General features: G+C 37.6%; 1 protein-coding gene and 1 pseudogene across 1 annotated transcript; both read right to left on the bottom strand.

Annotated features, from left to right (window-relative positions):
• Positions 1-725: 725 nt before the first annotated feature.
• On the bottom strand, positions 726-2051 carry LOC114480551 (zinc finger protein OZF-like; annotated as a pseudogene).
• A 6245-nt stretch (positions 2052-8296) lies between these two features.
• On the bottom strand, positions 8297-10845 carry LOC114461167 (protein BTG3-like). The gene is made up of 5 exons (XM_028443047.1): positions 10742-10845; positions 9867-10042; positions 9512-9649; positions 8508-8649; positions 8297-8415 (listed from the first exon to the last, which is right to left on the bottom strand). The coding sequence occupies exons 2-5, from the start codon at positions 10037-10039 to the stop codon at positions 8380-8382; spliced, it is 489 nt and encodes a 162-aa protein (XP_028298848.1). The 5' UTR covers positions 10040-10042; positions 10742-10845; the 3' UTR covers positions 8297-8379.
• Between the last annotated feature and the right edge of the window lie 2299 nt (positions 10846-13144).

The following is a 13144-nucleotide window of genomic DNA, read 5'->3' as shown; positions in this document are numbered from 1 at the left end:
TAACCACTTGATGGCAGTAGTAGTAACACTAACACAGAAATGTCATAATCTGATCCGAGGACCACGTTATAAACATTCAGGTCTGCGTTTAGAATAATGACCAATCAATTAATAAAGGACAGAACAAATGTTTGTGTGTTTTTTTAAAGTAATTTGTGTTTAGACTTATTTTGTCTACTTTTGTTGCCATTGTATGTGTTTTTGGAGTCGATGGTGTTTTCGTTGTTGGTTTGTATTTTTTTGTGAGTCATTTCATATATTAATATGCCATTTTATGTGTGTGTTTATGTTGCTTAATGTGTTTTGAATAATTTGTGTATTTTTGTGGTCGTTTCATGTGCTTTTGGAAATTTTTGTTTTGTAAATTTTTCCATCATTACTTTATATATATATATATATATATATATATATATATATATATATATATATATATATATATATATATAAAGATATTCAGATTTTTACACACGTAGACCACTAGACCCATGTTGAGTTTTCTCGCTGCTTTCCAATAGATCCCAACATTTCTACTATAATTTTGTGCAATTTAATCAACATAAAATAATTACAAAAGTGTAAATTCTTTAATAAACAGCAAACATTTTTAATGTAGCACAGATGAGGCTTTAATATTCAAAGGTAAAACTATTTACACAAAAACATTAAAAAAATTACACAAAATAAATCAACTGTAAATACTAAATGCCTAACTAAAAATTCCGTTATGTTAACTTGCTTAAAAAAACTGACTTACAAAACTGAAACTACACTTCAATCTTCAACTATACCTAAATCTACGTCACTAAATAAACAACTACAAACAATGAACTAATAAAAAAATATTTACTACACACATCACATTTGAAAGTCTTTTCTTATGTGTGGACTCTGTTGTGGACCTTTAGTTCAGACTTTTGTTTAAAACAATTCCTTTGTCAAACATCACCTTTGAATGGTTTCTCTTCTCTGTGAATTCTCACATGTGACTGCAGGGAATACTTACGAGCAAAACATTTACTACAAACATCACATCTGAACGGTTTTTCTCCTGTGTGGATTTTCATGTGTCTCATACAGGTGAGTTTACTGTTGAAATATTTACTACAAACATCACATTTAAATGTTTTTTCTCCTGTGTGTATGTTCATGTGTCTCATACAAGTGAGTTTACTGTTGAAATATTTACTACAAACATCACATTTAAATGTTTTTTCTCCTGTGTGGATTTTCATGTGTAACTGCAGGTAATCCTTACGGGAAAAACATTTCTTACAAACATCACATTGAACGGTTTTTCCCCAGTGTGGGTTCTCATGTGTGACTGCAGGGCAGCTTTAAAAATAAAACATTTTCTACAAATATCACATTTAAATGGTTTCTCTCCTGTGTGGATTCTCATGTGTCTCATACAAGTGCGTTTACTGTAGAAATATTTACTACAAACATCACATTTAAATGTTTTTTCTCCTGTGTGGATTTTCATGTGTAACTGCAGGTAATCCTTACGGGAAAAACATTTCTTACAAACATCACATTTGAACGGTTTTTCCCCAGTGTGGGTTCTCCTGTGTGACTGCAGGTCAGCTTTAAAAATAAAACATTTTCTACAAATATCACATTTAAATGGTTTCTCTCCTGTGTGGATTCTCATGTGTTGCTTGAGGTGAGACTTTTGAAGAAAACATTTACTACATACATCACATTGGAATGGTTTCTCTCCTGTGTGGATTCTCATGTGTTGCTTGAGGTGAGACTTTTGAAGAAAACATTTACTACATACATCACATTGGAATGGTTTCTCTCCTGTGTGGATTCTCATGTGTTTTCGCAGGTAAACCTTACGTGTAAAACATTTACTGCAAACATCACATTTAAATGGTTTTTCTCCAGTGTGGATTCTCTGTTTTGAAGATGCACTGAGTGATGGTTTCTCACCACCCACACATTCAGATGTCATTTTTACCAGAATCTTCTTCTTTGAAGAAATCTTTTTAAATGAATGAATCTGCATTTTGGAAGATTTATTTCCTATTTCAGCATTTTTACTTGAGTCAGACATTTTTCTCTTTTTCCTGGTGGAGTCAAAGTCAGCTTCAGTTTCAGACTCTGACAGAGGTTTCTGCCAACAGCCTTCATCATCATCGTCATCATCATCATCACTACTATCTTCAGCCTGAGGCGAGTCTGTTTCTGTTCCATCAGGACCTTGTAGTACTAAACTGCTTGGATCTGGGTTCTGAGCTGCTTCTGGTCCTTTGCTGTTAATTCCCACACTTTGTATTTTCATTAATTCATCTAAAGTGCAGGTTGAAGGTTCCTCCTTTATGTTGATTTCTGTTAGTTGTCTCCAGTGTAGCTGGGAGGCCTGAGACTTCTCCTCTTCATCTTCACATTTAACAGGACAAGCAGCACTGTTTGTCTCCTGCTGCACATAAAGCTGCTTTTCCTCCTGACCTTCACTGATCATCTCTGGTTCCTCCTTTATGTGGAGACGCTCTGGGAGCAGCTGCTCCACATTCTTCCTCTCACTGAAAACACAATCAGTGACTGACGGCTGCTGGAGCTGTAATCTGTGCAGATGAACGTTGGGCGTGAAGGCAGCCAGCACAAGTTTTTCTGTTTGATTTGTATTTGGAACAGATTGGGAACCTAATTGTCTACTGGTGTTATGATGGAGACTCTTGTCAGGAAGGATCATTTCCAGTTCACCATCCACTGGAACTTCTAGCACTCCATGTTCAGTCTTTTCTTGCTCTGTTGCTCTGCATATTTCTATTGCTCTGTGTAACGTTAGACCTCTTTCCTGTATCAGTCTCTTTTTTAGGTGAGAGTCTGTGATGCTTAACACAAGTTTATCTCTCAGCATGTCATGCTCACTTATTCCAAACTCACAGTCTTTGCTTCTCTGTCTCAGCTCTGTTATGAGTCTGTTTACTGATGTCCCTGCTGTCATCTGATGGACCAATATTGATATCTTTCAAACACAACATTTTTCTGTGAACTGCAGTGATCTTTAAAGGCTTGAAAAACATCCTCCATTGTCAGTTCATCTCCCTCAGCTCTAACAGTCAGTGTGTTGTACACTTCCAGTGCATCCTCGCCGATGGTGTGGAGTAAAATGTCAATCTTTACTGTTCATCTTTTCTCCCCTGAGGCCGCTATATACCGCCGAAAGCTTTGTTCCCAGCTGTGCCAGTTATCAGCAGGGTTACCGGTGAGAGACAGTGGTGACGGTGCTTTGAACTGCTCCATGGTGCTAGCTCCTCTGCTAGCTCGGTTAGCACTCTGCTCCAGCCTCTCCGTGTCTCTGTAACTCCGTCTTCTGACACCGTGTTGTGCTCTCTCACCTTCCACTGGAGCTTTAAGGCTCTATTATAGTGTGGCCTGACTCCGTCTGTAGGCTGGATATTAATAACATTCTATATTAGACTCAGAGACACATGTTGTTATTCTCCACTGTTTCTTCTTCTACTGCTTTAATTCAGCAGTTCTTCTTCTTCTTCTTTTCTTTGGCTTTATGGTAGTTGGCAAACTAAAAGTGCTTCACCGCCACCTACTGTTTTTAAGTGGATCATAGTTTAAGAGGACCAAAACTTGCAAAAAATAAATAATAAAGTAAATAACCCTCCCCCCTCCCATTAGACCCCCAGAAATTCACCGCAAGCAAGCTTTGCCTTCATTCTCCAACATATTTTTCCCATGACAGCTCTTTCATGTTCAAAAATGTATCTGCCTTTTTCACAATAATCTTGATCTTTTCCATCTTCTGTTTATCCTGATCAGTGCAGTTTATCACATATGCAATAATCAGTACTAGTCAATCCAAATAGATGTTCCACTGATATCCTTTCTCCTTTTGATTTCCATTATCGATTTGTTCCCTCTCCTGTCTTTGCTCCTGAGCTGCTTGCTTTACTTCTGTGACACTTTTTTCCATTACCTTTCTCTCTTCTTTTCACTTCTGAACTCTTTTAACTGCCTCAGCATAGCTGATATCATTAAATCTTATTATTTTCTCCACTTCTTCTGCTTTTTTACTCACTTCACATTTCCTATCCATAACACGGTGTTCACCCCCACAGTTACTACATTTCAGTTGTACGTCCTCACTACACTCCTCCAATCTGTGTTCTTCACTACTCTTTGGACATTTCTTTTTTCCTTTGCACACAGCAGCCACGCTCCTCCATTTCCACTACAAGCTTTCTCCGCTCAACCAAAAACCTGCATCAGCTCAACCACGTGTTCCCACAGTTCCTGGTCTTATTGGTGTGTTGCAACCAACTTGAATGAATATCACCACCTATTGTATTGGAGTGGGTAAATCATGGTGCTATTTACTTCACTTTACAAAAAAAAGGGGAAAAACAATAAACTTCTCATATTCTTTTTCCCAGTCTTGTTACTTTCAAGAAGTATAAAAGAGCCTTAAGGCATTCTCTTATTTTCCCCTCTTCCAAATATCCCTTCTAGTCTACATGGGTGCTGTAAGTAATATATTCAGATTTTGAATTCCTTTCTTTAGCTTTCATACTTAATTTACTACATGGCGATGTTACCATGATAACATAGCTGATCGGGAGGGTGGTCAAAACTCATCCCAGCTCTGACGGGCGCATCAGGTCGGCTGACGTGAAGGTGAAGAAGAGAATCTACACCCGGCCGGTTGCCAGGCTGGTGGTGCTTCCCGCACTTCCTTCGGGAGAAGATGTAGACGATTCCACTCCAGCAGCTTCGGCTCCACCACAGCACTTTGTTGCCTTTAATAATGAGCAAATGTATGATACATTTGGGGGTGGCTGTGGAAAAGGCCCCAAAGTGTATGATAATAAGTACAGTTGTTTATGGAGGTCTGTTTGATCTGTTTTCTGTGTGCGGACTATGTTTTCACCGCTGTTAACGCGAGAGGTGGACTTACTCACATGATCAGTACGAGACAAAAAAAAAAAAGGGGGTGTTACACAGAAAGCAGTTGACAAGTTGATCAGTGGACTTCGGCGGAAAAGTGACAACTTAACTAGAAGTTATGTGCGTAAATAAAAGCAAACCACACACACATACACAAACCAAGTAAAGAAGATGTTAAGTCTGAAACCCCTCTCAGCTTATTTCTCCATCACACTGGAACAGTGGCTTTAAGTGGTGTTCTGGCCGACACCCTGGTGTGAACCTAGTGCACAACACAGAACCAGCGCCTCGCCTGAGCTATCATCATTATCTCTACCACAATATTTAACTTACTACACTTCGTGATAACATGTTTAACATTTTTACTGACCTTGCATACATCATATATATCTGTCTGACTTTTACCCATTAATTTGAGGGTTAATTTCAGTCCTATGTATCCTAAGTTTAATTTTGAAATAATAAGCCTTTTCACACTCTCGCTCTGGTTCAGTTCTTCCGCAATAGGTCAAAGGTCAAGATGGATAAACTCACCATGGCTGACGGCGTAGGAAGCGAGTCTGACAGAGATTTTGATTTTTTTTGCCGTTGGAGCGTTGGACTTTTGGCGCAAACGTGTCATCAGTCTCCAATGCAGAAAGACCGCGTGAGCTGTTAAAGCTGAAAATTTCAGTTTTGCCTGACATTCAACAGTGACCCAGGTTATAGTCACATTTTGTCAACATGAATCGGCTGATAAGAGCTGTTTCACTTAATCAGAAAATATGCTATTTACCACAGAGGAGTTGAATAAAGACAAGTATAATGTCAGTATAGTAAAAACGGCATTGCGGTGTATTAATAAAACAACACTAATAATGATATATATACACACGCAGAAAAAAAGGAGCAAGACCACACAAAGAAAGTGTGCAAATTAAATGACGTGTCCATCTTGTGCACTTCCTTCCATTTTGTGAATTTAAATAACAATAATAGCTTAATAAAAAAAAAAAAAATCAAATGGACCTAATGAATAGTGTACCTCATACATGTACCTTTTCAAAGTGAGAACTCATACTGTAATACCTGCCTGGTCCACATCCCTAGTGTCATATAATGGCTAGTTTATATACATGTACAGTACATGTCTGTGATATGGATCAATTGTTAGTCATGAACACATCAAGATTAGGTCAAGCAATACAGTATATTCTGTTCTTGTGTATTTTCACCATCTCACAGTACCGCTACCATTAATATATGTTTAGTTATAATATTGAACAATAAAATATATATTTATCAATTGTATTCACACATTCAGCTAACCATTATGTCAGGCATGATTTTTTTTTTTTTGCGACTCCTACAAATAAAGCGCAAAGACTCATTGAAACGTGTTCGTTAAAAGCCGATTTTAGTGAGTGACTGCAGTCTGAATGTTGCACGTGCAATATATTGGAATGTCAGATAGATTAGGTCTATCTTAATCGTACAAAAAGTCAGCTGTCGTGTTGACATTTATATCCCTCTTGACCGCTATGACCCCCGCAAGTCGCGCATGCGCACTTCCAGAGTGTGAAAAAGCAAGGCAAATTTATTTGTATATAGCGCATTTCATACACAAGGCAACTTGATGTGCTTTACATGATAAAACATTCAACAGCTTAAAATCAATAAGAACATTTAAAATCATCAGTCAAATCAATTCAAATCATCAACAAACACATTACATCAACAACATGATCAAAAAGGGTAAATCATGTTGCATTTATACTTCGTGCGGCTTCTGCGACCAAACTGCAGGGACCTCACGGATGCGTCAAGCATAAAACAGCCTCAGGCCCCCAATGACAAAGATACACTATCGCTTGTCGAGATGTACGCGCAGTGCACACAACTCTCGTGCACAGCTCACCTGCACCTGCAGCGTATATAGTGTTGGATGTGACATCCAACAGCACCGCTGCCTGCTCTCGCTGTTCATTTAGTGCTGAGTTCAACAAACTATCCATCAAACACTCACAAGTCTCATAAAATACATATATTTTAAATGTGTGTTACATCATATATTTTATTAAACGCTGACAGGTGTTATCAAACGCACACAATCAGTGTGTAATCACATGCTTCAGTTGTTTGCTATGATCAAATGACTAAATAACACCTTCTTTAACCCTTTACTACTTTTAAAATGTTCAAACCACAGTCGAAGCTTTTTTTTCTTCTTCTTTTTTATTTTTTAACGTTTATTTATTTATTTTCACTGCTTAGTAACAGATGACGTCACGTCCTGTTGGTCTCAGCATTGGGCCTATTGGCTTCTCATTCAGTGTAAAAGCTGCAGCACATTCTCCGTCACTCTCTAATCATTAAATCTGTGATCGATCTCGTGGGTCTTATGAGGACGTGCACTTAAACTAAACACGCATGGTCACGAACGGCTTAGCTGAAACTAAATATTTATACAAAAAATACACAAAATGACTCCAGAATCACACTACAATAGCAACAAAAAACAATAATTATACAAAAATTGCACAAAAACACAACTGAAAGACACAAAAATAGACATAATGATTCCAAAAAACATACATTAAAGAAAAATACACCAAACAAAAAAATTTAAAAAATGAGTAAAAAAAAAAAAAATCATGCAAGTCCCATAGAATTAAATCAGGGAAATCACACACGCTTTTTTCCTTTGCACCCGCAAAAAAAACCTCTTTATAACACGACAGAGTGTACACCTCTTTGTACATCCAACCTTCAAACACAAACACAATCTCATTTGGCCATAATTGACAACTCTACTTAAGCCCCCACTATATAAATACATACTTCCAACGGGCACTGTACTAGTTTATCTATAAAACAAGGAATCTCTGTGTGTGTGTTTTCCTCAAATATATCTGCGAATCAGGCTCAGATTGACCTTTTATTTTTGATGTAGCCCTGGATCTTAACTTGCCAAAAAACACATTTTTTATTATTATTGGCCAGATGAGCTATATTGTTTAAGTGGAAAGATTCCACGGCTCCTTCACATTCACAATGGATAAACGATATATTGTCCTGTATGGATTTGGAAAACATTAGATACACAGTTGGTGGATCTGAAGACAATTTTTATAAATGATGTTGCCCTTTCCTGGATTACTTTGAAAGACCCACAACTTTATGTCTTTGTCCTTTTTGTTTTGTTTGGCAGCTGGTTACCAGTGATTTTCTGTTTAATGTTTATGTGGTAAAATCAAAGAAAATGTCAAATTCAACAAATGTTTATTGTACATTGATACGTTCTTAAAAAATAAAGACTCTTACTGTACATTGATATATTGTAGAAAAAAGAAAAAAAGACCCTCAAAATATAATGAGGGGACCGTGAGGAGGCACCCCTAGTTGGTTTGTCCAGGGGTGGGGGGTTCTGTCACGGGTCCGGTAGCTGTGCTGAGGCTGTGGAATGCTATGAACCATTCCTGACAGCTTCTTTTAGGGTTCCCAAGCTGGAGCAGCTGGATTTAACGCCTGGAGAAGGAAAAGGTTGAAGATGAGTTCAAACACAGAAGCACCAACAGTTTAAGAACAAGTGAGGGGGGGCTTTCTGCTCCCTGGGTTACCTGGCACTTCCTGTTGGGGACGGTGAGGGGGGAGGAATGTGTGCTCCCCTCATCAGATGAACCCGAGTGATAGAAAAATGTCATCTCATTCTTATCAGTGGAAAATGTGGCAATTGAGAAATCAAAATTCTGCTCTCCGTACCTGTGCAACAATAACACACACACACACACACACACACACACACACACACACACACACACACACACACACACACACACACACACACACACACACACACACACACACACACACACACACACACACACACACACACACACACACACACACACATGTCAGTTCAATGACAAACCATTTGAGTTTGATTTTAATAATAAACACGACCAATGGCTGAACAGTATGACCCCAGACACACATATCTGACATGAACATACCAATATCTGACCCCTCCCACATATCAGATTAAATGTTAAAACGTCCAGCCCCCCATTTTACAGGAAAAATACCTTGGAAATGTTTGATTTGGTCCCAAAACATGAGGGTTTAGTCTGTGTCATTTAGCTGTTTCCATTTGGACTCACCCTCAAGTTTTGCACAAAATCCCACCCAGCCATGTGTTTACGTAGAGTGAGATTATGATCGAGATTGTGTATGTAACACTCGCTATTTATGGAAGAAAAATTGCATGTATATGTGTGATATTGTCCTAAAACATGCATGTGAAGCATTTCCATGTCATATTGGGACCAGATTTTAAATAAAGAGAAAAAACTAAAAAGGTTTGGATTTAATTTTATGATTCAGAACATGAATTCCACGATCATGGATAATCAGAGGCCCTAATGTATATTATTTTTCTTTGATTATCAATTAATATTGTACTTTGTAAACCAGACTTCAAATGGGGGTGGGGCTAAACATAAGCTTGGTCTGACCAGAGTGAATACTGTTTATGCTCTGACTGACCAATAAACCAATAAACCAAACCTAGGAATAGAAAGTCTAAAAACAGAGTGAAGAATAATTGTGTGTTTTTGTTCCTCACCTGCCACAAACCTCTCCTGGATCCACCCACAGAGTGATTTCCCAGGGCAGCCCCAGGTCACCGTAGTGAACCCCACTTTCCCTGCAGGCACGCAGCAGCTCTGGGTCATATTTGTGGAACGCGTTCACTCTGATGCACCTGAAAAACACACAAGGATCAGCACTTTTAGCTGCTGAGGCTGACCAGAGGACAGCTAGGGTCACTCCATGTCATTTCAACACATTATCAGGACATCACATGCACTTTGGTCTTAAAGAATTCTGAAATGTTTACCAATTGTTCCTTAATTATTCAATAGTCACAATGTTAATGACATGGAATGACCCACAAACCATGGGTGTCCCACTGAGCGTACCTGTACGCCTGGCCTTTGCTGGGCTTCTCAGGGACCCAGTGTCCCTCAAACTTCTCCTGCAGCACCACTGTTAGCCTCTCAGCAAACAAATCCATTTTCTCCACCTCCACCTTATTCTTTAATTTCACCAGCCTTTTCAGGAAGGAAACCACCGCTGCAATCTCGCTCTTCATCCTCTATAAGTAAAATAATAAAAACTTATATGATTATATACATAAAACAAATAAAACCAAACTTAGTCTGAAAAAGTCAAGAGATGAAAAACCAGAATCCTGACCCAAAATCTCAACCCTATAATACAATCCAAAATATTTTTGTTTGCTTACATGTAAATAAAATAAAATAAAATAAAACTTACTATGAATATCACAAACTGAACAGTCAATCAAATCAATATCAAAAGGCTGATGTAAGAAATATTACATGGATATTATTTAACATTTCTTTAGCCTTTGGAGTGATCAGCAAACACACACATCTTCTTTCATATCTTTCAGGTGAGATACATTTAACAATATCATTTATTTTCAAAGGAAGAGAAACAAATTCTCATTCAATGCTTGTCTATCGAATTTACTTTTTATCCATAAAAAAATTAATTTGAAATCGTGAAAAACGTGGCTAAGTTTAATTATCTACACTTATGAATATAAAATTATGCAAACAATAAAACTGACTATCACAAAAAAATATTTACTTTAATCTTTTTTCTTAAAATTAAACTTCATCTGACAAAACTCAAGTAATTCAATCCAAGAAAAAGAAAGAAAGAAAGAAGAAAAAAAAAGCCGTATTGCTGTAAAATCTCACACATTGCTCACGGGGAGCCCCTAGTGGTTGAGATGTAAAATGCATATTTAAAATATTACACTTACTTTATTTGTTTGTGTTCGTCTTTAGTTATTCACTCTGATGGGGAGGATAAAACATGTAGTTTATCACCAGACTTTGTCTTAGAACTACTTCAGAAGCTGCTTTCATCTTCTATTAAGTTGTGCTTTATGACAGTTGATAACCATGGCAACCGGAGCAGAATCTGCGCATGCTCAGAAGGCTCTAGCTGTGGTAGACACGTGTGTTGTCTGTCGTCTCCATCCGTGCCTGCTTCATACAGTCTACTTAAATATTCCCTGCTAGGTGAGCTGAAAATATTCACGGTGTAACACTGACTGAACTGCAATTGACTGTCATGGAATATACGTTTGAATGTCTTGTTAAGTTGTATTTTCTGATGGAATGTTACTAGCATGCTAATCGCTATTTAAGCTAATCGCTATTTAAGCTAATCGCTAGTTAGCTGCTGTGCTAAGTAGCTTCAGAAAAGATGGTAATTTATTTTTGTACATAAAGAGCTATGTAATTTAGTTTTGCTGTCCAGTAATTTTCATTTAAAAAAAAAAACAAAAATCGAAGGACATCTGTTTATTTTTTTATTGAAAGGACTATATTTTTTTGAAACAAAATTGTTTAACTATTTTTTTTATATATATCATGGGCTGAGACAGAGTCTATAAAAGCACAAGCTTATTGGATTTGAATGATTTTTTTTGTCTTTTTTTTGCTTGGTACATATGTCAGTTTTGTTTGGGTGAGAATAAATGATATGAGGTTGACTGTATTTATGCTCATAATATTTTGTTTTATTTGGACTGATAATAAACTGCTGTCAAAAAGTCGTCTGCTCCTTGGTTACATTATGTTATGTTATACGTGGTCAAACTTACAGCTTTGAGGATAGATTTCTGTTAGCATCTCTGATAATATCGAGTCCTAAATCAGCTGTAAAATACACTTAGAACAAATATCTATCATCTGATTTCTCTCCTATCTTTTCCTAATCTATGAAAGTATAGGTTTTAATATTTTTGGTGTGAGCATCTGAGCCTTTTTATTTGTATAAATCTTGATTTATTTATTTTTTTAAAGGGGACATATTATGAAAAATTCATTGTTTGCAATTGCAGTGCTTTTGAACACATGAGGTAGCTTGAGTGTCCACCGGCTCACAACATGTGAAATAAACCATCCAGTCCTATGTTTGTGGTCTGTGTAAGTCTTACAACACAGAAAAAAGCGCCCAACAACAACAACAAGCACTAAAAAATGATGGTCATGATGTGAGCACGTCTGTGGTGTGTGATGTTACTAATGTGTTTCAGAGAAAAGTGTCAAGGTACATTAAAGTGTTCAGAAATGGTGTTCAGGTGGGCGGAGCCAGGTGGAAACCCACGGTTTCTTCGATAAAACCTGCTAGCGACCAGGTTTAGTTCATGGACAATGTTGCCATGGTAACTTACTCAGAGAAGGACATACCTTGCATTTAGGAATGGGAAATCTCAGAGTTTCCCTCATTTGAGCCCAAACGTACTCAGAGTTTGAACAACCTGCTTTATGGAATACCCCTCTGGTTTTTCTCTGGTTTGATGTTAGCCAGTCTTAAAGCCCCGCCTCCTGACCAATCAGATCCCTTAGAAAACAACCTGCCCATTGATAAATGATCCTGGTTGGTGCAGATCTGACAGCTGCGTTTAGGAAAGAAGATTATTAATGATAAATGCAATCCTTTCATTTATCGATGACATCCTTGAGGAAAGGTATAGATTTATATCTGATGGACTGATTTACAGTCAGCTGATGAAGCCTGTATCTCGATCGTATGCACGGACGGGTGAAATCATTCATTCATTCATTCATTCATTCATTCATTCATTCATATGCTGATCTGCCCCAGCAGGTACATACTACAGTTAAACAATGTGCTGTCATCTCTCATCCCAGTGTGTGTGATAAATAGGTGTACTTAAAAGAAACGTGTGTGCTGTAACAAAGTTTAACTGCAGAGCGCTGTCTGTTTATCATCTAATGGATTAATATAATAAATAATCTCTCGCTTTTACACATTATTAGTCAGCAGCTTCCTGCCCGAGTTCTCATTCCTGTCTTTTCTGTAACAACAGGGTTGTCTTTGGTCTCAATTATGGATTTTAATTATTCATCATTTCAAACTTAAGCAACCTGGTCGGTGCTAGGTTATGAAGTGGATCAGATCTGAGTGAGTATAAAAGCTCCGCCTCCTCCTGCGCTGAACTAATTCACTGTTTCTCTCCACTGTCATCATGGATTTATATTCATTATATTTATTTAAGATCATAAACTGTTCCTCCATTCATTGTAAAGACACTCAGTCTGCCAGTTCTCTCCATTGATTGGTCAGACGCTGCAATCTCCACCTCTTTCATGTGCACACGCACGTAGCGAGGCTATAATCAATTAGCGTG

The sequence above is a fragment of the Gouania willdenowi genome, chromosome 3, assembly GCF_900634775.1.
Source record: "Gouania willdenowi chromosome 3, fGouWil2.1, whole genome shotgun sequence".
Lineage (NCBI taxonomy): Eukaryota > Metazoa > Chordata > Actinopteri > Blenniiformes > Gobiesocidae > Gouania > Gouania willdenowi.
Note: the sequence above shows the minus strand (reverse complement) of the source record. Positions and strands in the feature narration are given on the sequence as shown.